This window comes from Prinia subflava, chromosome 2 (genome assembly GCF_021018805.1).
Source record: "Prinia subflava isolate CZ2003 ecotype Zambia chromosome 2, Cam_Psub_1.2, whole genome shotgun sequence".
In the NCBI taxonomy this organism is placed as follows: domain Eukaryota; kingdom Metazoa; phylum Chordata; class Aves; order Passeriformes; family Cisticolidae; genus Prinia; species Prinia subflava.
Window position 1 is genome coordinate 40,527,343 of NC_086248.1, and position 25,112 is coordinate 40,552,454.

The 25,112-nt window shown below is 36.7% G+C and overlaps 1 protein-coding gene across 1 annotated transcript in view; it reads right to left on the minus strand.

Annotated features, from left to right (window-relative positions):
* The window catches only part of FBXL4 (F-box and leucine rich repeat protein 4), a 63,909-nt gene that overhangs the window by 17,154 nt on the left and 21,643 nt on the right, over nt 1–25,112 (minus strand). The window contains exons 5-8 of the mRNA XM_063389694.1: nt 22,990–23,234; nt 14,390–14,603; nt 1,823–1,894; nt 779–1,091 (exon numbers count right to left, since the gene is read on the minus strand). Coding sequence (XP_063245764.1) covers nt 779–1,091; nt 1,823–1,894; nt 14,390–14,603; nt 22,990–23,234 — 844 coding nt within the window. The remainder of the gene's footprint in view (nt 1–778; nt 1,092–1,822; nt 1,895–14,389; nt 14,604–22,989; nt 23,235–25,112) is intronic.

Here is a 25,112-nt window from a genome sequence, read left to right on the forward strand (position 1 = left end):
AAAAGAAAACCTCATATGCCACCATAAAAGAATAAATTCAGCATCACACAAAACTACACTTCTCAAAGACCTTACTCAAGAGTTCAAAGTATATTTACTTTAGATCTCTAAAAATATTTTCAACTATGGAAGCTGCAGAGGAATAAAAATTTCAGATTTGCTATGCTTTTTGACCCTCATCACTTCCTTCCTACCTTACTAGAAAGTCTATTTAGGTTTTGCTGTTAGTTACCCTTTCACCTTTAATAACTCAACTTCACATACTGATAAAAGTGATGAAGAAATTCAGTATTGCATAGTATATAATATATATAATAGGTAACAAATATTTATTGGACAAAAGCAAAATCTGTTTATTGATCACAGACTCATGCTATAAATATACTTTGTCACACTTCACAGACATAAAAACACAAACAAAGGCAGAAAGAATGATAAGAAACTGTATCTTCTAATAATCAAAACAGAAAGACTTCAGTTAAAAAAACCTGATGGTCATGAAAATAAAAGTGGAAAAAATCTTGCACTTAAATTTTAGTTTAAGCAATTCATACTCAGCAGTCAAATTACACAGCTGGTATAAATCCACTGGATTCTTAGTTAGAATTCATGAAGTGAGTAAAACGTCCCTCTTTTTTTCATGTGCTAAACCATAATTTTAAGAAATAATTATTTAAAAAATCTGTTTAGAAGACAATTTTGTCTTAAGGACTCCTTTTTAACTGAAAGGCATTTGAGACACCATAAACTGAGCACCAACATTCCCACCTTCTCTTACCCAGTATGTCCAGCTGCCGTAAGTGCGTGCAGTTGGCAGCGAGCTCCTCGATGTCTGTGTCACACACAGACCTGTTGGCCGTAAGAAAGAGCTTCTGCAGATTGGGGAGCTTGCGTGCAAGGTTTGTGAAGCAGCCTGTACTGCTCTGGAGCGTAGGACACCAACCAAGATCGAGTTCTTCCAACAGCTGGCAGCCTGAAGCCAACTCCGCGATCCCACTTTCAGTTATGTTTTTACATCTCCACAAATCCAGACTGCGAAGCTTTTTGCATTTTGCTCCCATCATGCTTGCTATAAGGTCATAATCTTCAATCTGCAAGGAAAGCAGATGCTCAGTCATATGCAGCATCGTTCCAGACATATACAGAGGTGTTTCAAGGTTTGCATCCTAACACACATAACACATCTGTCTCAAGCACTTGTCATTTCTAAAGAGCTCCGAAAATTCTTCATTGCATGGTACAGTGAGATCTACTTTTGTAAAAGACAAAATAAAAGAAATTTCCTATAAACCCCAGACACAGCTGTTTTTAAATTCACTTAATACTGAGGATCAAACTGCAGCAAAAGTTGTTTCTTTGAAGAAATTTTTCTTTTGCACAGTTGTTTTCCCCGTAAAAGATGATTACAACAGCTTTTACGACCACAGGAAGTGTAACTACTGAAGAATGTTTGAAGACTGTACTTATTTCCATTTAAAGTTGATCAGTTGCTGCATCTCCTTATGAAAGGCTTATTAATTACTTATTAAATGATTATGCATATAGAGAATGCCCAAAAACTCAGAAAAAGCCTGAAGAACTCTAAGAAAACCTACAAGACGTTTTAGGCCTACTAAACTAGTACATAACCCTTAAATATACAACCAAGCTGCATTCATCTTGGACTTTCCAAAGAGTAGAGTCTGGTATCAACCTCACATTTAACACACCTTTGTGAAACAAACTCAGGCTGGTTCCAAAGCGAGTGCGCGTGCACACACACACACACACACACACACACACACACACTAATCCCCACACCCTGGATGGTCCAAGCACTCACCATGACGCAGCTGCCCAGGCTGAGGTGCTGCAGCTCCGAGCAGAAGTTCAAAATACTGAGCAGGGCTGTTTGCTGCCACAGGGGAACACATCAGAAGGAAATAGGGAAAGTGAAACAAAGAGAAGAGGTCAATTAGACATTAAAGGCTGTCATCACATTTCTGAAATACAGCTCAAAACTCTTTCACAGGTGCCTTAAATGCCACCTAATGAGTCTCTGGGTACCTTACCCATTGATTGGCTTAAAGAAATGGTAATCGTTACAAACCTTTATGCAAGTCACTTTGGATGGGGCTCTGTGCTGCCCCGAAGACACCCGCACACCCCTGACCTATCCGCTCGTGTCCCCAGGAGAGCTGATGAATCAGTGCTGCGAGATCAAACCCAGGCAGCGCCAGCCTGCAAACACGGAGGGCTGGAGACACACCGGGAGAAGAGGGCAGGCTCTGACATTCGCCCATCAGCTGCAGCCTGATGGAACTGCCAATAGAGCTGCACAGCCTCGGGGCTGGGCTGGGGACTTCAATGTCAAAGGCGGCTCTGCTGACAAGGACGCTGACAGCCATTGAGCGCTTGTCACTGCTATCAAGCAGACTGAAACAGATACAATGTGTATTTTACACTCCCGCTCCTGCCATTTAACGCTGCCATTCTTTGCAGGGAGCACTGCACGCTGCTCAGTCTGAAATTAGACTGCGACATCAGATGCACCTTACAGAAGGGCACAGCTGGTCTGTCTCACAACAAAGGAAACTTTACAGATTTTTACCTGTGTTTCTAAGAGACAGGAAAGATCCTTCTGCATTGTCTGTAGACATATTTTATTTTGTAGTTGGAAACACACACAGTGTGAAATCAAGAATATAATATGGGATTCACATCACAAATACCTGTGCATCATACTTAAAACATCACTTTATTAGGACTTCGTGATCTATATGAACTTTAAAACAGGACTAGGCTTCACAACATATTAACAACAAAAATATGTGGATTTCTACAGGATATAAGTTTCTAAGAGAAAAAAACAAGCAATATACAAGTGACAAAGTAATCTACTGCTATTAAGTGTAATTACAACAAGAACGCTAGTCAACAATGTTTGTATGCAGGAATATACATATATTTTATGTAAAGTATAATTTCTAGTTTCTTTTGACATAAATGTACTTGTTTTCAGAAAGTTTATAGTTAAATGCTTTACTTAGTTTCCTCAGTTTGTTACATTCCAATGGAACTTGGCAGAAATATGATTCTTTGCCATATCTCCAAGAAGAAACATCTGATTCTTGGAAAGACTGGCAGACACAGAACAGGAATATAGCACAGAGCATTCACAGATATCATTTCAGACTTTTAATTTAGGTGTCTCCAAGGAGCAATTATAAACACCCAACACTTAACATGTAAGGAAGCTTGACTCCAGCTTGGCCTTCCAAGATTTGATTTCCCAAAGGCAGCCTAAAAGTAGATGTTAAGAGTAGAGCCTTCCTCACATGTATCTCGGTAGATGTCCTACAAAATTACTGTGCCTTGCTTGCTTGACTTTCATTCACTTTTTAATGGAAAAGGTAGGTAGGGAATGAAATGCAAGCATTAAAAAGTCGTAATTCCAGAGGTTATTAAGAATATTTTAAGGTTGGTAAATGTATAAATATCCAATTCAGTTTACACTGCACACTTAATAAGCAAATGGTTCATCTGGATCAATAAAGAGGAATAAATAAATAACTCAAAGAGAATGACACAGTCTTTCCTATTCAACTCAGTGAAAGCTATGAGCTTCAGAACCTACTCAGATGCATAAATTAAAAGCAAAATCCCTAACCCCATTTGCAAACCTTAAATATTGGAGTTAAACAAATCAGTCTCTGACTGCACACAGAACTCCAAACAAGGTTTCTGCAGGTTTTCAGATGTCTCCACAGGAAAGCTGAATATATTGAATATATTCTACCAAGTCTTTTAGTAATGGTTTCCAGACTGGAATTTAAACACTGGCCTGAGAGGATGGGGAACAGTTATCTCTTTCCATAACTGACACAAACAGTACAAAAGTGAACAGTCACTCTGAACAGCTTGTAGGATGTGAGATCAATTCCATACTTCTTCAGAGAGAGGTGAACTAGAGAGGAAGACTAGCATTCATAGCTATCTTGATAGGTAGTTTTGCTCCATGGGTCAACTTCAACAGAAATGTCATGGATCCTTGGAGTACCTTTTTAGTCCCTCTCTTTTTCAAGACAGTTCTTTCTGTACTGCCATGCATTGAGTCTACATTTTCAACGGCCTTTTCACAATCTATTGCTTTAAACCATTATCTAAAAAACCAAAACAACTTTAGAAAAACAATAGAAATCTGAGTAATAGAAGGGAGCTTGGTAGAACACCATGTCATACCATCACATATTGTGCCAAGTCAAGCCCAAGAGTAAACAACTACATACTCAACATTTATTTTACTGGCTATATTAATTCCTCTTCTGGGGTGCACATATGCCCACACACAGCAAACCAGATTTCCTTCAGACACAGTGTCTGTTCTTCTGTAACTGAGGTGGGCTTTGCATATGTCACGTAAGAAGAAAAAAACCCTTTGTGCATGCCTAGCTGTGTCTCAGTCAGTTGAGAATCCAGGTGGTAAAAGACATGAAAATAGCAGGAGAATGGCAGCTCACAGAATCCATATGCACTACATATAGAAGGACTATCATTGTAATAACCTGTCTGTGTCAAGCCATCTGTCAGTACAACAACATGAGCGACAACACTCCTACTTAAGCAAAGGAGAACAGCAAGGCAATCACCCGATCCTGGAGCTGTAACACAGGCCAACTTTCAAATGTTACAGTGCTCTGCAAGAAGAGCTAAGAGGCCACCTAAACTCTGGATAAGATAGCTTTATCCTGGAGTCTAACTGCACTTTCTTGGCCAAGCACAGACAGTCAAATCAAAGACTATCCATCTAACAATATTCTACAGCCTAGTAGCCAAGACGTGTATAGTTTGGAGATTTTTGAGTTTCCCCTGAACCAAAGGCAAAGTTTAGCTACATACCTGTAGCTAAATCCTTTTTAAAACCCATTTAAAGGGATTGAGAGAAGAGTGGATGATTATAAAAACCCCAAAATACACTAAAACAAAAAACCACTCTGGAAACTTACGTAAAGATTTACTTTTGCTTAGTGGAATCATGGCTTCAGTGGTCTGAATTTCTTTTGCCATCCAAGCAAAAACAAAATCTACCTAAATAATACATTTTTATAAGATGTCACATAAGTTCAAAGTGGGCAAATAAAATGGTCTGCCCTGTCCTCCATTCCCAGGAAAGATGTTTTTAGATGAGGAAAATATACAGTGAAGAGGTTGTTTTCAGAGAGAAGACTTCAACGTCAAACTGATCAGAGGAATATGAGAGTGTTGCTAAACACAACCTCACAGAGAAGATTTCAGAAATATTTTAAGGCATAGTAGTTAGTCATAAACCTCAGAAACAGGGAATGGGGCCTGAATCTTCTCTGAAATCTTTATATACGGGTACAACAAATGTCTGTCAGAAAGGACATCAACAGAGCTGATCCTGGCTTGAACAAGAGAAGACGTTACCACTTGAAATCCTACTTTACTCCACACAAGACAGGTCCCAGGTCTGTCCAAACATCCAAGTCCTCCACTCTGTAATACACACCTGGATACATACAATAATACTTACTGGAAGACAGTTATGTGCTGTGTATACTTCAGATAAACAGGTGGTACTGGACTAAATTGTATCCTACCTGTCTTGGTAAAGGCCTTGGCCATCACACAAGTTTTGACTTCAGTGTTGTAGAAGTACTGCTTTGAACAGACAACCCACCAGCAGAGGAAGCAAACACTGGTGCCAGAGCAATACACTTGGCAAGACTGAATCTTGCCTGAGTTTTTCCAGGACTTTTACATTCATGATCCAGCAGAAATCACAAATCATTTCTGATGTTAGTATGATAAAGAAAGCATCCAACAGATAGCCTGAGCTCAATGTTCAAACAGAAAACCCCTCTGTGTCAGATATGTGTCAGACTCACCTGTTAAAGATGCACTTAGAATATTTAACTATTTACTCATTGCAGTTTCATTGTAAAGTAGTCAGACACCAAAAACACATAAAAAGGGTTTTAAAAAATACAAATGATGCACTATAATACAGCTATCACATAACAGCTGCACTACCATACAAGGCATGAAAATAAATGCACCACAGTGTGACTCTGAAAGATTAAAGGAAGAGCTTAAGGAAAACAAAGTTTTGCTTTCGGGTTGGGTTAGGGAAGAAATAGTGCAGTTTTTAATTAGTTTTCTATAGATAAATCTTTAAAGATACTTTTAAATTTGTTACTTTTTTACTGGAGACAAAAACAAGTTGTTTTTTTTCCCCTTCTCAGAAGAACTGTCTCTGACATAAATTGGGAATTCTTCCAGCCCCTCAGTAAAACAAAAGCCTAAGTCTTTTAAAGGACTTTTATTTTTCTGCAATTGTTTCTTCAAATTTTTCAGTGAAGTTAATGCTAAGACAAAGGAATCTGAAAATTACCTTAAGATACTTAGAGACTGCTTCCTCCCTTTCCTTACTCACTATGTTTCTAATCAGGGTTACTAATTGTCCAGTTAACCTTTTTGTTGAAAAAAACCCTGAATTATGCAGGATTTAATTTTGTGTTTTAACATGAAATCCAAGTTACTAGTAGAAAATATTTCCTTCAATACGCATCCCCACAACCCTGCCTCAGAGAGGAGGGATAAATGTGGTAAAGAGGAGGCAACTCTGCAGGGTGCTCTAAGTATTCTGTCTTCCTAAAAACTATCAAAGCCAATGACTTTTGAATGAATTCTTTAAAATTCTTGGAACCTGAGATACTGAAAGAAAGAAGAACTGCAGAACTGCGGACGAAGGCCAGGCCAAAGAAATCTGTGTCTCTCAAGCCCACCAATCACATCCATTATTCTCAGAAGCTGATTCTTTAGCAGAAAAATCAACTGCACAGAAAGGCTCCTCTGCTCATGATCCGGGCAGAAGCTCCCCTTTTGTTCCCAAAAGGTTTAAATTTACAGCAAGGGATGTCAGAACTGGTTGACTCACCCAGAGAAACTCACCACTGTGAGAACAGATTAGCCCAAAACATCTCTAACTTCAGCAGCTGTGACTGCTATTTATTGTTGTTAAATTAGAATGTATTTTCAAGTAGTTAATCTATCAATCTATCTTACGCTAGTGAAATCGTATTTCATAAGTACCACACCAAAAAAAGTTTTGGCATACTAGAATTACCAGTAGTAAAAAATCCAGCCAACCAAACAAGGAAATCCTCAGAAGAAACCAATTCTATTTAAATCTGAGCACCACTATTGCTATAAATATTTGTAATTACAAGCACCCCATACAAATGTAAAAGATGAACTTGTTAAGACTGTCAAAAGTAATTAAAAATCTACAAAAATTCACAGTACTTATCTTTTGGCATTACACAGCACTAGAAGAAAGCCAAAAATCAACTGTTTGGGTGAGGGGATTTTCTTGGCACAGTTTGTAAAAGAACAAAGTTAGAAATTACTTGGCATCTGCTATTCTACCACAACGATTAAAAACCTCATTGGACTCAAAGCCAGAATTCTGTAAACTTCTATTGAATCATGCCTTTTGGAAGGTACAACAGGGCAAACCAATATTGCCTGTAAGTAAAAAAAAAGGTGTACTTCATGAATTTCAAGGGATCATACCTCCCCATTTAAAAACCTACAATCATGCTGCAGTAGTCCCCAAAAGCGATATATTTTTTTTAACAGAAAGGAGAATGTAATACGTTAATAATGCAGAAACCCAAATGGAGGGTAATGGTGAAATACAATTTTTGTTTAAATCTGCTCCAATAAATTGCAAAATATGATTCCAGGATTATTTTCCCTCCTATTCCCCCCTACACCCACAGTATTTCAAGGAATAACGATAATTTCAGTTACGGACTTCTTGGTCTATGATACTTCAAAACAATTATATTAAAGATACGAGGTACTGTGAGAGGTTTACACAGATGAGATGCATCTAATAAACATGTGAGTGTCAGTGGTTTAACCAGATAAAAAACCCACAAAATTAATTTTAGATACTTATGAAGTACTAGCCTTAGTTTTCAGAAAAAGTTTTCATACCTGCTGGTTGCCCAGAAAGCACTCATTTTTAGACTGCTTCTAAGATTTTGAGTTCTGAAGATAAATACCTATTCTCAGGGTTTTTTTAATTCTTTTTACAGAAAAAACCCACATCTGGGGATAGTACACAAATACTCAGTAACACACAAAATACATATACATTATTTCTTGAAACTATACTTGAGTGTAGAGGTCTACAGAGCTATTCAAGTTATTCACGTTCTTTTGGTTTATTTTTCACTACATGTTAATTTTCAGCTAAATAAAACATTACAGAAAATGTCTATTATAGAAACTGGCAGGGAATCATATGTCAAATTAGAACTAAATGGTGGCCAAATCTGTTTAACACTTAAGTCCTTCAGTTCCCCGAGCTATTTCATGAGGAAACAAATAGAAGACATCACCTCACCCTTTACAATGTAGTTTTTGTGTCCTTTTGGAAGAACAAGATGGCCATGCAGTCCCAGAGAGAGATATCCCCTGCAAGTCTTTGTGACCAGAAATGGTTATACCTCTTAAACAAGCTTGAACAATCTTTTTCTCAAATTTCCCAGACAAAAAAAGGTTGACCTGTGTAGCAAACTGAACTTCATGCAACTTAGAAAAGCGTGTAATGTTATTTACAGTATTTCAAGTCCTTACACACACCCCTATGAAGAGTATCCTATATCGAATTATATTTGTCAGAAAATCTCAGTCTTCTTTATATCTATTCTCATACCAGAGCTACAAAAAGTTGCTATTACACAAATTTTATTGATGGAAGAAGTGTAGGATACAGAAACCATGCACCTTGTAACTGGCCACGGTCAGAGATCAGGAAAACAAAGCTCCGAGGGTAAGTCCTCAATTAGTGGTAGCAGCACTAAGAGAATCACAGAAGAGCTAAGCATAGGAAGGAACTTCTGGAAACTGTTTAGCCCAGACCACCTGGCATCTCCAAACCAACTGAAAAATGCTGTCAAGAGATGTAGGACCCAGTCCTTTTCCAGGATGAGGCCCCCACCCTGTCCTTACATACCACAATCACAAGCACATTTGAATGATGCCTTCTGGCATTAATGCAGACAATTTTCATTTATAGATTCAAAATAAACATGGCAGCAAATCATTTTCCTCCACACTAGAAGCTGGCATTAGAACAGGAATTCTGTTCTCCCCCCCAGTATCCATCAACTATCACCCTGGAAGATACAATATGGAAAGAAACATGATGAAAAGGGAGACAATTAAAATGTATTCATTAAAAATGAGCTCCCCCATCTCCCCTAATGCACATGAACTACAGAACCATCTTTGAGATACCGTTTTAGAGACAGTGATAAAACATTTGTCTCCAAAACTTTACGACACACTTAAACACACTGATGCAAAATGAATACTCGTAAGCATGAGGTGAGAGAAGAACGAGGTGGAATGAGCCTTATTAACGAGTGCAGGTGTAGCCCTTCCAAAGTCAGAACAACTTGGCTCTTCAGAAACAGGCCCAGTATGATTTGCAAGCTGGGATTCACAATATACAGGGGCACCTTTTTGTTCTCTACAGCTATTTGGCAGTGCCAGGGGCACAGCAGGGACTGGGACACAGCAACACAGCAATTACTGAATTAATTCAATGAAAGTAATAGTCTCTGCAGTTAATTAAATTACTGTATTTTGATTTTGCTTTATTTGGTCAAATTATGTCCTCCCTTATGTCTGCAAATCTGTTTTACACCTTCATTCTTCCCCCTCACTTCACATTACAGGCTCAAACAACCAAATTCCATGCTGTGAGTCTGCCATGAAATCTAAAAGCACTGTCAAGGCCCACTACTGCACGATTAATTGTCATGGACTCAGCTTGATTCCAAGAATCCACATTCCAGCTAGAGACTTACGGTTTGGCTTTTTTTCCCCTATTTGCTTGCAACTCTTCATCCTAAAGATTCATACCCAAGCCAATGGAACTTTGCCCAAACTGAAAACCCTATAAACAGTAGCTCTCAGAAGTATGATGTGACCCACAACAGGTTATTCCTGAACACCCTGTAGAACATTTTAATGGCAGCATTAACTGTTATATTGTTTATGGCATAAGAATATAAGAATTTTTACATTTACTGCTACAATTCTTCTGCTTCTTTTTGCTAATTAAGATTTCCAGTGTCCTCTCTTGCAGCTGTCGAAGTTCCAAATTTGCTTTTGGTCAAAATTATCAGAGATAAAATCTATAAATACAACAGTTGCTATTAAATGTGTGAAAACCAAAATCTTTTGTTGATAGTAATTAGATTTGAATTTAGTTCATTCTTTATCTCAAATATAATTGCAAAACTTTAAAATCTTTTCTTTACACATGAGAAAGATTTCTGATTCTCATGCAACATGAAATATATAATTTTACATTAAAATTTATACCCATCCATAAGAAGGCAGACAAGTTGTCCTACTGTAATTGTGGCTTTGGTTTCTTTAAAATATCATTTTGGCTGCATTATTTATATGGACTAAATACTTCACAATACCCATAAATTAAGGTAATATTCATGCTCAAGTATAAAGATGTGCATTGCCAATTACTCTATACAATAATACTTCCACTGCTCATTGTATTCTTCAAATGTATCAATGCCAACAAGTGCTTAAGTTATGCTGCAAATAATCCCTCAATGAATAAACATTAAGGATTCGCGTATCAGTAAATACCAAAACCACCAGCACAAAAATCCCATAAGTATAATGGTGGCGTTGAGCACGAAGAAATTACGTTTATAAAAAGTTGAGATTAGTTTCTCAAAGCAAGATACAAATTATTCAAGCATATACATAATCAAACAACCTTTGACAACCTTTATTAATGAATTTATAAGCACTGGAAAAATGAGCCACATTTGATGGGGAGGAGGATAGCCATGCAGGATGCTTTTTTAGTAACTGGAAAATTACTGAAAGTCACTGGACTTTCCTTCTTCTAATAGAAAGGTTGAAATAATTCAAAGGCATTGGAAGTTTCAGTTCAGAGGTTAGAAAACAACCTTATACACAGAACCTCACACTCAATATGTCAAGGAAATAACATGATATATGGCCTTAAGAATCAGCAGGGTTAAGACCAAAGACTACAACATTCCCCAGATGGTTCCCCAATCTTTCAAGGCAGCAATGCGCTAAGTAGCAAAACACCAGCACTGCACATTTCACTAAAAACATACACTTAAATACTGGAGCTTTGAGTACAGAAACAATGGCAACATTTTTAAATGTAAAACCTATTCAAAGAAAATAGCTAAAATAAGAAACTGCAATTACAATTGCTCAGACAACATAACGTTATCAATTTTATTAAGTTTCCATTGTCCTCAAAATTTATGCACCTAAAAAAAAAAATCATTAATAGTGTCAATTTTTCAGCAGAGTGTTTCCTTAGAATTTATCTATTAGTGTCACAGTAATCACATACATAGAAAAAGTACAACAGATATTTTAAATTTAGATGTTGAGAGAACTGTTTTGCTCTTTTTTAGTATTAAAAGGCAAAAATGTAAGGGGAAAAGCTACAAGACTTAGGACTGCACTTTTTAAAGAAAATCCTGTATCTGAGCAGCTACTTGGGAGTATATATGGGAGAAATACCATTTCTTTTATTAAAATGTTAATTCTGTATTCTGTAAGCAAATGCAAAACCAGAAACAACATTATCACATACTGACAAATAGGATGGAGAATCTTCATTTCTTCCTATGCTATTTAATCACACGTCCAAACCCACAAGCAAAAGAAAAAATTGTACTATTTACCCAGATGTACATGTGAAAATTTTGTGGTTTATTTTGCTCATTGCTTGGTTTAAGAAAAAAAAGCAAGCCCCCAAATTATTTAGAAAAACAGGCTAAATTAAATTAACAGATTTTTTTTGTTGTTTCTTCTTCTTGGGTTTTGAGACAGAACTTTAACAGAACACCATATCAGCTCTGTTCTTCTTGCCTTCTTAGTTTCTCATAATAAACACATACTTGTAATTAGTTTGCATTTTTTTCTTAGCAGATTCACAGCCTCGGGTTCTTTTCACTGAGCAGATCCAGTTGGCAACAATACAATGTCAAGTTCTCGATTAATCATTAGCATTGTTCCTCTGCTCCTCAGAAGCTCCAACGATGAAGACAGCAGTAGAAATTTCACCAAAATCAAGAACACTAACAGCTCCCTGACAAGTTCTAGAGAAGTCTCAATCACTTCACAGCAAGCTCAATCAATCTACCCCTTTTTGCATGTAGCCAGCACTTAGTAACAAGCATTTCTGTAGCAGCTGAAAAGTAGAGAAGGAATCGCAGCCTATTTTGTACAGATAACCAAAGATTTGCACTAAGAGAAACTCATGTTGAGAAAGATAATGTTATTATGTAGTTCTAATGCTCTAATTCAAATCCTATGCCACATCTTCATTCTTTCCCCTTTTATTTTTCGACCTGTGATGCACAATGTATATTGTTAAGTGGATTTGTATTAACAAGTAACACCCAAGCATTGTCTCCAATTTATCTATTTAATTTTCCAGAATTTCTCTTACACTGTTTGTTAGGAGCAGTGCCTTTTCTTCATACTTAGGTATAAAATGGAAGCAGAATCTTAAATAAACTTGACTATAAATGAATGTTCTTGTCCGCTACAAGCAGAGGCATGCCCATTACATATGAAAGGCAGAAGTGAATCTTCACAATGTAAGGGCTTAAAAGTCAGGAAATATTTACCACCTACATTCAATCTAATTCCAAGCTCTGCTCAGCAAAGCGACAGCAGAGGAATGACAGTTACCAGTCACCTCAGAGTACATTTCATCTGCTCCACTATTACAAGCATGAAGTCTCAAACTTCAGAAGTTACCTGAGCAGAATCAAGAAGAATTCAAGAAGAATCAATCAACAGTAAAAAAAAAAAAAAAAATTATACAATCACTACCTCTGATACAATAATCTTTCCTGGATCCGAAAAACCTTTGTGAATTAGAGCCAATAGTCAAAATGAAATAAAGAGATTTACGCAAGATTAACAGAAAGACTAGTATGTAGAAATAGAACAGATAATCCAAGGCACCAATACAGCTGTATTCAACAAGAGGTGAGCAGGGCTCACAATTTGCTTTTTGACTTGAAAATAATAATTGCTTCAATACAGAGAGCAGCTACCACAAAGTAACCAAGTTAGTGAGGGGCACTGGCATCACGGTGACTGCACACTCCACAGCAAAGCCCACGGTAAGCACCACTCACACCAGGCAGATTACCCTTTAATCTATCTACCTTGTGTTACCCACTCACCATTACAGACACCTACTGGAACCTGGGCACAAACAAACTTAGGACTCACCAAATAAAGGACAAGAAGACCCAACTAACTCTAATGTGTGTTGAACTGCATACGAATGCAATATAGTACTCTCAATTCAGATGTCTCTTGCACATCTAGTTGACAGAACCTACTGTTCCAGCTTCATTCCCTTCATTACACTGCAGATTAAGAGCCCACACAAGCCAGTGGACAGTCTGACTTCTGTGTACCACAAGCACAAGTAACACACACACAACCAAGCTCTTCTTAAAATGCTTAAGCTAGGATAACAAGCTAGAAAAAACCTGCAGAGACGTGGGGTTTGCCTCTATTTTGATACACTTTTTGCAACAACAGAAGTAGGGCAGCTTCCAGGTAAACCAGAGTAGTAAGGTTGTAACACATGAGAAATGTAGTTACTGAGACAGAATGGCATTCTTCTGATTCAAACTGCTGAATTTATAAGGATACAACAATTTGTAAAATGTAGCAAACTACATCAGACATCTCAGCTGTAGCACACAAACCCATTCCACCTTCGAGAGGAAATGTGTTGCAGCAAGCAGAAACAACTCTGATTGGGCAATCAAGTAACTGTATAAAGAAGTAATTTTTACACTGTAAATGAGAAGTTTTATAAAAACTTGTGTTCTGGGTCTCAAATACTGCTAATATACAAACACTGTAGGAATCTACTAATTAGCAAGTCATTTTAAAGGAGAAAATGTTGAGAATTAAAGTTACTAAACATGATAATTTTACAATTATATTTGCCAATATAGTTTGTCTAGAATACACTTCAAAATTTGTAATTTTACCACATTGCTTAAAACTGCTGGTGGAAAATCACCAACTTACCATGGAAGTTAAAACATGCAGGCCACAAGCTATTTTGAAAATAAAAAACCATCCTAACGTTTTTGAAACTACCTTTGCATTTTCTGAATTTATCTCTTAATTTACATTCAAAATTCTAATTTACTTCTTTATTACTGAAAAAAACCCAAATCCCAAACCAACTTTATCAGGATTGAAAATTCTTATTGCGAAGATTAAAAAAAGCAGGTCCTACCTCCACTTTTGTCCTGTAGAGAATGAGACGCTTTAGGCTGCCCACTTTGGCTATGTGGTTGAAAGCCTGAGGTGGTATTTTATCACATGATGACAGATTTAATTCCTGAAGATTTGGACACATTTCAGTGATGACCTCCAAGCAAGTTTCATTGAGGAAATGGCCACAAGACAACTCAAGACGTACTAGCTCAGAGCCACAGACTTTCAGGAACCTGTAAAAGAACCCCACGTTTTAAGTGAATAATTAACATACTTTCAGGTGAGAGTCTGAATAGTGTTGAAACCCTAACCACATAAACCAGGAAATAACTGCTTCCAACAAAGAAAAGACACTAGTGTTGAAAATTCTGTTTTGGTTATGAACTTAGAACATGCTTTGTTCTTAATACTATCTCAGACAATGGAGCAAAGTAAAACACTGATCATGTCTGAAAAGCTTTTAAACAGTCAAAAGCCAATTTTGACAATGGCCTGCAAGTTTACACCAATAATTCCATATTTATCTCAGAAAAATCTGCAAATGTAAAAATTAGGTTAAACAAATACTTTTAAATGGATGATATATTTAGAAGTGTTTTAAGACTTTCAGGAAAAAAAAATTTGTTCTTTTCATTAACAAGTCAGAATCAACACTAGCTAGCTTTCTAGAACACAAATTCCTGAGAAATATTTGACTTTCACTGGAATTATAAAAAATTAATATATCATACGACAAAAGATGCAAAATTTAGAAACTTTGATGGTCTCTATATTTTGCTTTCCTGTCAGAGATCTCGTGTCAGAAACTCAAGCTCTTTTATCTCTAATCCAAGCTTTAACCAAAACACTTAAACTTAGTCCCTTTTCATTTCAAAGATAACCTTCAAACCATAAATTAACCACTAGGCTTGTAAGATAGCTTGATATTTAGTAAGATAAAAAAACCCACACATTTGCCATGCTTATATTATATTTTGATAGTTAGTTCCTCAAGTAGAAAAACTAGTTTCTTAAACTGCAGGTTGTAATGAGTTTCCCATGTTACTTCCTACAATAATGGAGCTACTTGTGAAAGAACGTGAACTAGTTTCTCTTAATAAATATTCTAATCTTCTCTCTTATCAGTTCTACCCTACAAAAACATTCATGAAGGCAAAGCTGTTTCAAGTTCTGACACTTCCACCATGAAGTCAGTGTTACTTCTTGGGTTTAACTGATGTAATAGAAATGCCAGACAGACACAAGCCTCCTGCTTGCCCAAAACCCCCTATTTCTACAATGAAAGAGCTATTAGCCTTCCCAAGCATTTGTTCCTGCTGAAGCTTAGGATGAAATTGCTGCTGGTCTTAGACGAAGATACATTCAGGGAGGTACTCCTCAAATGACACCAACAGTAGGCCAAGACTTGAAACCCATCTTTCAAGATCCAAGTTTTCAAGCTGCCTCCTTTCCTTATTTTTTCATTACTCACTCAAGTCATACTTGCCATTCATTATCCCATATCCTTATACCTTTCATTATTCCTTTCACCTTGCATATTACATGGCCTTAGTATGATTGTGCAGATCCTCTGTAATACAGAGGGAAAAGGAGATTCCAGGGTGGCACCTCCATCCCTGGATGTTTCCAAGAGTCACCTGAAACCTTGACTGACCTGATCTAGCGTTGGGGACACTGGCACTTCAAGTGGGAGCCTGGAGTAGACGACCTTCAGAGGTCCCTAACATCCAACATTTCTATGAGCCTAAGCAAACAGAAACAAAGAGAGGGTCTGAGACACAAAAGGGGAGACATAAGCCCCAGAGCCACAGGCGTTCTGCCATGTATGGTCTTCAAGTCTACTCCTCCACTGATTTTTTCTAACTCTGCAGTCTCTATTTAGAATCTATTTTAGCCTCTAAAGACAGAGTTTAATCAAGCACCAAGCAGTTTCCATACTGAATACGGTGAATTCACAGACTGGTAAGCCTTCCTATGGGAATATCAGAGCCAAAATGACACGACAATTCACAACAATTAACATCGGGTATTTAAACATTTAAGTGCTATTTTAGACTAGCAATAGAGTTCAACACTGTTATGGAGCAAGGCAGGATAGAAATCCCTTGGAAATCAGAGTAGAGATATATGGATACATTGCTGATTACCAATTAGCCAATTCCTCTACTTAATGAGTGCTTTAACAATACATTCATACAGCTTCTTTCATCAACAAATTATCAGGTTTGTTTGAATGATGGTATTTTCTATAAAACTTTGTCAGTCACCACTTATTATACCTCTAGCTTTTAATTTGTTAACAAATAAATATTTTATGAATTACTCCATTACAATAATGGATGTTAGTTTAACTGCCATATAATTTAACAGGGCTTGGCTGTTATAAATGTTAGCAGAGATCAATGCTTTTCTCTTTCTAGGACTATTAAAAGTTAACATTACCAGGTCAGCGAAACCCTCAGTTAACCCCCTAGACTTGGAGAGGAACTCCAGGCTCACCAGCTTGAGGAGTTATTATCCTCATAACGTTTTATTTAAACTCATTTCACTTCAAACACACAGGTAGAGACCAAACACAGAGACAGCAACAAGCATGGCCCTTCAAGGTTTTGCTGCCTTGTTGGAAAAGGCTAGTTAGGAGACATGAAACAGGGACAAAAGGGGGATAAGGTACATGCAGCAGCAGGGTGCAAGAAGGAGCAGACGTAGGAAAGAGAGGGAGGGAAACAGAAGGAGGAATCTGAGGAAGTCACCAACCAGCACAAGGCAGAGGACATTGGGCAGAAGTGCACAGTCCTGTGAATGATGGGGACATCCCGACCTTTGTTTGCATTGAACAGACTGCTCAGGATAGAGGTTTTTGCTGCTTTCTACATGAACCTCCATGTAGAGCCATGGCAAGGTAGAATATGAGTTCTTATGCTTTCAAAACAAACATGGCATGGTCTTCATACTTCTGAGAGTTAACAGCCTCTGAATGACTGGCTCAATTTAGCTCAACTGAAAACAAACAACACCCAAAAAAGCACCTTCTACTCAAATCAAAATTTCTTCACATTTCTTCACATACCTCTCCTTTCATCACTAAGGATTGACTGGTTCCTGTTCTCAGTCTCTCCTCTGTTCTGCCGTCATCCATCCCCTTAGTTTTGTTTTTATTATCAATATTTTATACATTTCTGAAGTGACTTCCCTTCATCCCACCATGTTTGCTATAAAATGACTGAACAACCTAGGATAATGTGAACATGTACATTTCTTTTGCCAGACATTGGATTAGGCCTTTCCCTTGAAGTTTATCCCCACTCTAGACAACAGTATTTCAGGATTTTTAGTTGCTCAGTTTTGGTTTTTTCTGGTTTTTGGTTTGGTTTTTGGAGGGGGCCCTGTTTTGTTTCTTTTTTTCCAGGGGTGAGGGGATTGTTTTTTATAAAAAAGGGAATCTCACTTTCTACCACCTTCTGCCTACTGCTGCTTACTTTCAACCCCTTCAGCTGTTGGGAAGTAAGTCCTAATAAAGTTATTTCGAAACATCAGATATTTCTATTAGCAGGCAAGATGACATTTGCTCATGGTGATGTTAAACCCATCATGATCACAGGGTCACTTAGCCCACTAACAATTTCCAATTTTGTAATTCATATATACAACATGAGCATATCTCATGATCCAAAATCAAATTCCAAGGTACAAGAGAGAGTACTCTTCATGTCAGAATGTAAGACCTCCCAAACAAAATTCTCAAAATATCTTTAGACATGTGCTTATACAGGCACTGAACACATCACATATGCTCCAATGGTTTCTGGTGGAACTGCATGGGCTACAGAATCTACACTTAGCTTAACAATCTTCACTTACTTTATATTCACCAGTTCAAAATCACTAAAGACCCTACAACAAGCAGGAATCACAGTTCTGTTCTCTTTCATCTACTCATCCTCCCTAAACCAAATTAACTACAGAGTTTTATATTCCTTTAATGCAATTAACACAACAGCTTTCTATTATGCTGATTTTACCAAATTAATTTTTTCAATTATAATCTTCAGTACTGATTTTATACTCATTGACATATATTTGAATTTGGTATCCAAAAAAGAGGGTGGAAAAGGGAAGCAATTTCCATTTGTGAACAACACAGGGTTGGACAGATTTTTTTTTTGCACCTTCCCTTGTGGTGTTACCTTACGTTAGCATCCACATTAGACATCAGCTCTGTTACTTGACAGATATAATATTGCCCCATTCTCCAGGCCTTCCTTACTAAAAGCTCCTAGAATCAGTATTTCATAGAAACAACCATTTCTGTCTGCTTCAAGCCAACTACACGCTCCCTGCAGCTACTCGGGTCTCCTGTTTCCAGAGCCTGCCACCAGACAAATAAAATGATAAAATCCACCTGGATTTTATTCTTCTTCATTTCACTTCCAAGATCTCGAGGTCCCCTCTTACTTACTTAGTTCTATCTATATGATTACTTGCATGAACTCACAGAGGACTTTCTGCCTTACAATTACAATCTGGCATTTAATAAAATGGTTTGTGGAATTCCATTTTAATATCCTTCTTAAAGACATGTTCATATATATTTAAATTCACAGTGATGCTTTTCCTTTCAAGACTGCCATGTTACACGACAGCAGCAGCATTTAGCACAGGTAATTTTAACATAAGTGTTAAGGTTTTGAGACTGGAGAACAACTGGGTACACAGAGGTGTAGAAGCACAAGAAAGAACAAATGGCACCACAGGGGCTGGAACAGAGATGTGTGTTGGTGGAAATCAGATTAGCAGGTCACTGACATCCTTGAACATTCATCCATGCAGTTTCTCAGAGTACACAGATTAGGAGATAAAGGACAGGAACAGCACAGGATGGTGAGACCACATGCCAGACAAATTGATTTGGACACACATCTTGGTTCTCTTGGCACATGCAAGTATTCATGCTTGAGAGTGAGACTTCATAAGGTAATTTGGTTTTAAAATTAAGTCAATTTCCCTTCTTCCAGCTATTCTAATTGGTACAATGTTATTTTCTACTCTAGCATGTATTACACCTCCTTTTTGGTAAGCACATCCTAAAACATGGCATGTAAGTAAGTAGAATATTAAGTACCTGATCTTGTGCTTTTCTCAACACAGATTAAACTATTTCAAGAAAAACACACAAAACAAACATTATAACTTACTTTCAGTTACAGCCAACCCTAGGTTTACTAAAAACCTCTGGAAATTAAAGCAAGAGACAGACCTGATTGTTAAATTGAGAATCCCTGTGAAGTCACATATTACTCCTCTTTTCTGTGACTATTTGGTGCATATTTCAATAATTTCTCAGCTCCTGCTAGCTTGACTTCTAGCAAAGCCTCACCAAATTAAATATTGTCAAAACACATTTCTAAAGGCAATGAAAGCTTTCAAACATGAGCAACAAAAAAAAAAAACCAGTTAAAGAAATATTCCTAGATGTGCCTGCCATGCAAATACTGCACCACTAACCTGAAAATAAAACACTATTAATTCATTTTCACAGTGTAAAATGTCAGATGTAAATAAAAATCCTAATTCCTCAGATATTTTAAAGCAAAAGAGTTTAAACAAGTTAATGACATTATCAGTGATCCAAGGAAATCTGCATGCAGAACTCCATTTTTAAACTGTCATTGTCCTTGAGCTGTTTAAACCTCAGAGCATTTATTCAGCATTTCAATATTTAGTACTGCTCCAATCAACTCCCCTCACTCTCCCTACATAGGTCCTCCCCTCCCACACTGATATTTCCCCCTGGCATGAAGAGATTCACCAGACCTCTAAAACCAAGAGAAAGGCAGGGCTGCTTATGTAATGCTTGCTGTGAAACCTTTGCTTATTCCCTGTCATTTTGCATTTCAGACTCCTGAGACTGCTCAGATACTCCTTCCACTTTTTTGTACACTTTTAGCTCAATCTAATATAAAGTTTAGTTAATTTATATTATATGCTGAAATGAAAAATTTATGATAGTAATTTTTAGCCCTAAGGAGTAGATGTTATCAATAAGTTAAAATACCTTCAGCTTTGCCTCAGGATGTTCATACGCCTGAAGCATTCTGTCTTCTCATGATAATACAGTATTTGCTCCAGTCACATTTCCTAAAATATCTTTTAACTTCTTTTCACTTTGATACATTTTGAAGAAAATATGTATTTCCAATAATTTCCTAGTATTTTCAATTGCATATACAAACATTTTAAAATCACAAATTTATACAAGCTACTACTTTTAAGACTGTCATAGGAAACAACAGATAAAAACATTTTTGAAAGGTATTTTCTAAAATAAAATTTAAGCAAGAGCAGCATTTAAACATACCCTGACTTGCAGAAATCATAACTTAAACTGTACAACAGTAAGAATGAAACCAATTCTACCGAAACCAACACTGGCAACTGCAACTCCAAATGCTGAGGAAAATGCAAAAATATTTGTGTTCTGGTTTTGGGCAAAAGGAAAAATTGTGTGAGTTCTTCATTTTGTGTGGTGGATGCTGTAATATTCCCCGGGTGGAGGTATTTTAATGACAACCAGCGCAACAAATCCAAAAAATCTGACAGATTTATCGGTCAAGGAACAGCATCACTTACCAGGAAGCTCCTTTTTCAACTAGAGCTAGATAATTCTTTTGAAAAGCAAATCTTGTTCTAATGAGTCTCCTATATTAGTAGATATTTTCATAGCAAATAAGCAGCAAATTTTCCTCTGCTGGAGGCCAGCAAATTTGACAAACATGCTGATGAAGACTGTTGAAATTAAAACTTGTGTTGGGGACTTTACTAGAAAAGACTTTTACAGGACAAGGGGTTGCAAAATTATTTCTGTAATAGAAAAAAGTTTAGAACCAGACCTAGTTACAGTGGAGATTATTTGTTTCAGAAGGGAAAATGATAAGCACAGTTTAGACATGCAGATTATTTAGTTTATAATTTTGCTTCTAAAATTTAAGATTGAACTGCATCTCCCATTCCCAGACTGCATCCATCTCTTCCAAGAAACACTTTTTCCTAAAATTAAGACAATTTCAGAATTGCAACAATGTCAAAAAAAATTCCCATTTGTTACAAATAAATATAATCCCTTATAAGAGATGCAAACTGAAAATGTTTACTCACAGATTATTAATAGACAAATAATGAATAGTTATTATTTAAAAACACTCTATACACATAAATGTCACTAATAGTTCAGCACTGAAGAAAAAAAAAAATTCGTAATAATAAAGTCTTTTTCAACTAAGTGGAAGTCAGAAATGCCAGAACTGTAAAGTTTATAATTGCCTCTGAATGTGGCAATAATTTCTTCCAAGCTTACAAAGACTTTTAGCAGTACTGGATGCTAAAAAATAAAGAGAATCATGGAAATGAAAAAAAGTTGCCAAAGATTCACATATGTTAAGTTTTCAAAAGACAGACAATAGCTAAGCATCACAAAGCATTCACTTCATGATTTCAGAATTGAATTCTCAATTAAAGCTTGCATATTTATCCTCTGTATAAAGTATCTAACATGAAATTCAAATTTAGGAGAATTTTTTGGACCCAATTCAACAACTAGCCGATGTCTGTTTTCTTTTCCTACCAATAAGCACAAAAAAAAGGCATAGAATTCTTGCATTATACTGGATAGTCTGGAAAAACAGAAGCAACATTCCCATCTTGACAAAGCATTTCTTCAAAATATTTTACTTCCTCAGGTAAGGAACTTAGGCACGAAAGGAAAGAAAATGTCTGCATACTTGAGTTAACCTTTTCATTCAAAAAACAAATGCGAGTTAAGACAACTTTCTCAGATATATTAAACATTTCTGGTTCTTATCAGTCAATTTCTGCTTTCACCTGCCATCGCTGATTATCCCTTAGTTCAAGCAACAACTTTTGCTTAAATGAAATGCATTGATAGAAGCTGTTTAAGTAATGCAAATAAGCAAAGAAGCAAGAAATAATATCTTAAAAAAGCAGAGAACATGGCTGTTATACAGAGAAGAATCCCTGCAAATTTGCTATTTTAATGACCTACACCACAGTCATATTTTCAGCTCATTGGAATATGCACATGCAACCCCCCTATTTTCCAACAGGGCTAATGTTTTAAATCATTTTTATGAAAATATTTGCATTTACATTGGACTCCAGTGATTACTTGGCTCATACCATGTGAGCAGGCAATCAGTTTATTACTGCAGCCATTCTAATACAGTTCTACTGATGACTCATCTGTACAAAGAACAACCACAAACATTTTCCTTGCGAGATGGATTTTTGATAGCTCCGTTCTAGCAGAGTGTTTTAGAAGCCCAGAAGAAAGCAAAACACTGCTCCCCCTGGAAGAAGCCTTTCAGTCACAAGCAGCTTGGAACATGCAGATTCTACTGACTGCTATGGACTTCTGCTGCTATATTTGGTATATCCTACTGCTTTAGCTGTTCCCTTTTTCTATGCCGTAACAATTACACCCTTTAGAGTAAATCTAAGACTTTTTTTGCCTTTTAATAAAGTTTCAAGTACTTAGTGAAACTACCGTACAGTAGCTCTGCAAAGCAGAGCTTGTCAAAACATTTCTGTACCTTTAACACTGACCTGCTAAATCCAGAAACAGAGATGGCTCCCCTGTTTCCTGTCCAAGATAAATTCAGCCACTGGACGAGAGTGCAGCGAGACTGTAGGTACTCCAGGGATGTGTCATTAATCCTCGCCCAGTAAGGTTGTAAACTGAGATGAATGTACTGTAGAGGATCACAGCAATGTTGATACAGTAGCTTACAAGTTTGTGCTAGTCTACACAGGTCTGGTACTGTGAGGTGACTCAAAATCAACTGGATGAGCTATATTAAAAACAGGAAAAAAAAAAGTCACAGATGGTCATATAGCACTTAAAACGCTAAGGGAAAACTGCAAAGGAATAAGAAATGTTCTAATTTCAAAGAAAGTAAAACCTTTTACTTAAAAGTAGCTTCTCAAATAAATCGATTAACTATTAAATAGAACTGCATCGCCTTCTCAATTTGACAATAGGCTAAACAAGAAAGGAAAAAAACAGATCAGCATATGAAGGTGACAGGAAGCTTTCAAATCAGAAGTTTCTTTACCCATGCTAATTTAAACAGTGATATATATGTAAACACTATGTTTATATATTTCCTTTCACCAAGTCTGCTCTTCCATTGAACAGAACACAGAACTGGCATCCTCCTTCTTGTCTGTATTTGGTTTTCAAGATGGGAGATATTTGCAAAGTACACGGAAAAACCATACCATGTTCCAGTTTCCCCACACCCTGAACCAATTTCAGATTTATTCATCTCCCTATTTTAAAAATCAGCGTTGTGTCTTCTATCTTATATCCTCTCCTCTGGAATATGCAAACAGTTAAAGAAATTCAACATAATCAGATCTCCTTTTACAATCTCTTCCTTGCCGTAATACTTTGAGAGCATTTTTGTTCTATACCAGAGCCAAGTCTGAAAGGCAGATTCCCTTTTTAACTGTATCAGTTGAATCATCTCAGCTTCAGAATAATCACCAGCCTTTCTGACTAGCATTACTGTAACAGTTTTTGTAATAAGTTATGTCACACTCAGAAACTAAGAAATATCCCTCCTCTCCTACCACACTCTGTCTTCCTTTCCAAGGAAAAATCAACATGCACACAGACATAAATGCTCGCTTTAGGAAATAACAAAAACGCCCCAAAAAATAAATAAATCTCCTTTAGCTTAGCAACTGAGAGCAAATGTACTTGAAAAATGAAATCTAAAAATTAATGTTTACCTTACCAGAGCTGTCTCTAGCTCATATAAGTACCTGCACTCAAGTTATATAACTTAAATTGACTGTTTTCAAGCAAAGTGGGAAAGTCACTTGAAATGAATCAGTGTAAATTAAAAAAAAACACAACTCACAAATCAATTTGAACAGAAGAGAATCCTGTGGTCCTTTCAAAATACCAACATATTTCATTTTAATGTCTTAGAAAGATTCATAAGGCAAATCCACCAAAAATCAGAATAAAATCTGTGACGTAAAATGAAAATGGAGCTTTCTGTGAGATTCAAACAGATTGTACTTCCAATGCATCACTTTATTATGCAGCTACTTTCCACCTCCCCTCCTCCCCCCTTCATTTTTGGAACAACAAAACAATTCAACTTCCTGCAAAATGGAAAATGTTACTTCCTACTCAGCTCTAGATTTAGTATTTAGATTTCCAACAAGATCTATGTATCTTAAAAAATTTTAGTTCAACTCCAATGCAAAAATAGTCTTTGATATACCCTGGTTTCCTTCATGCTTGGTTTCAAGCCTTTCATCTTCTCCTTGCTTGTCCTTTGCCCTAAAAACAGCCCAGGCTTTTCTTTCTGCAGGTGTCTGGAACTCAGATTGATGCAGAGGACCAGCACAGACATTTCAGTGTAACAGCATATATATATATGTATATATATATGTGTGTGTGTGTGCATATATAACATATTTATGCACATATAGTAACTGCAGTTATATAATAATCAGCAACGTTTGTACCCAACTGACATTTAGGAGCCTGTTGACATTTTGAAACCTAAAGGATCCAAAATAACTATGAGCTAACAAAGACATAATCCCAAGTTAATATCTTGATTTCTGCAAACTTTCAGCTAAACCACACTATGTAAGTCAGCTAAATATCTATTTTATTAATGCCTTTTCCCTCAGATTTATCTCTC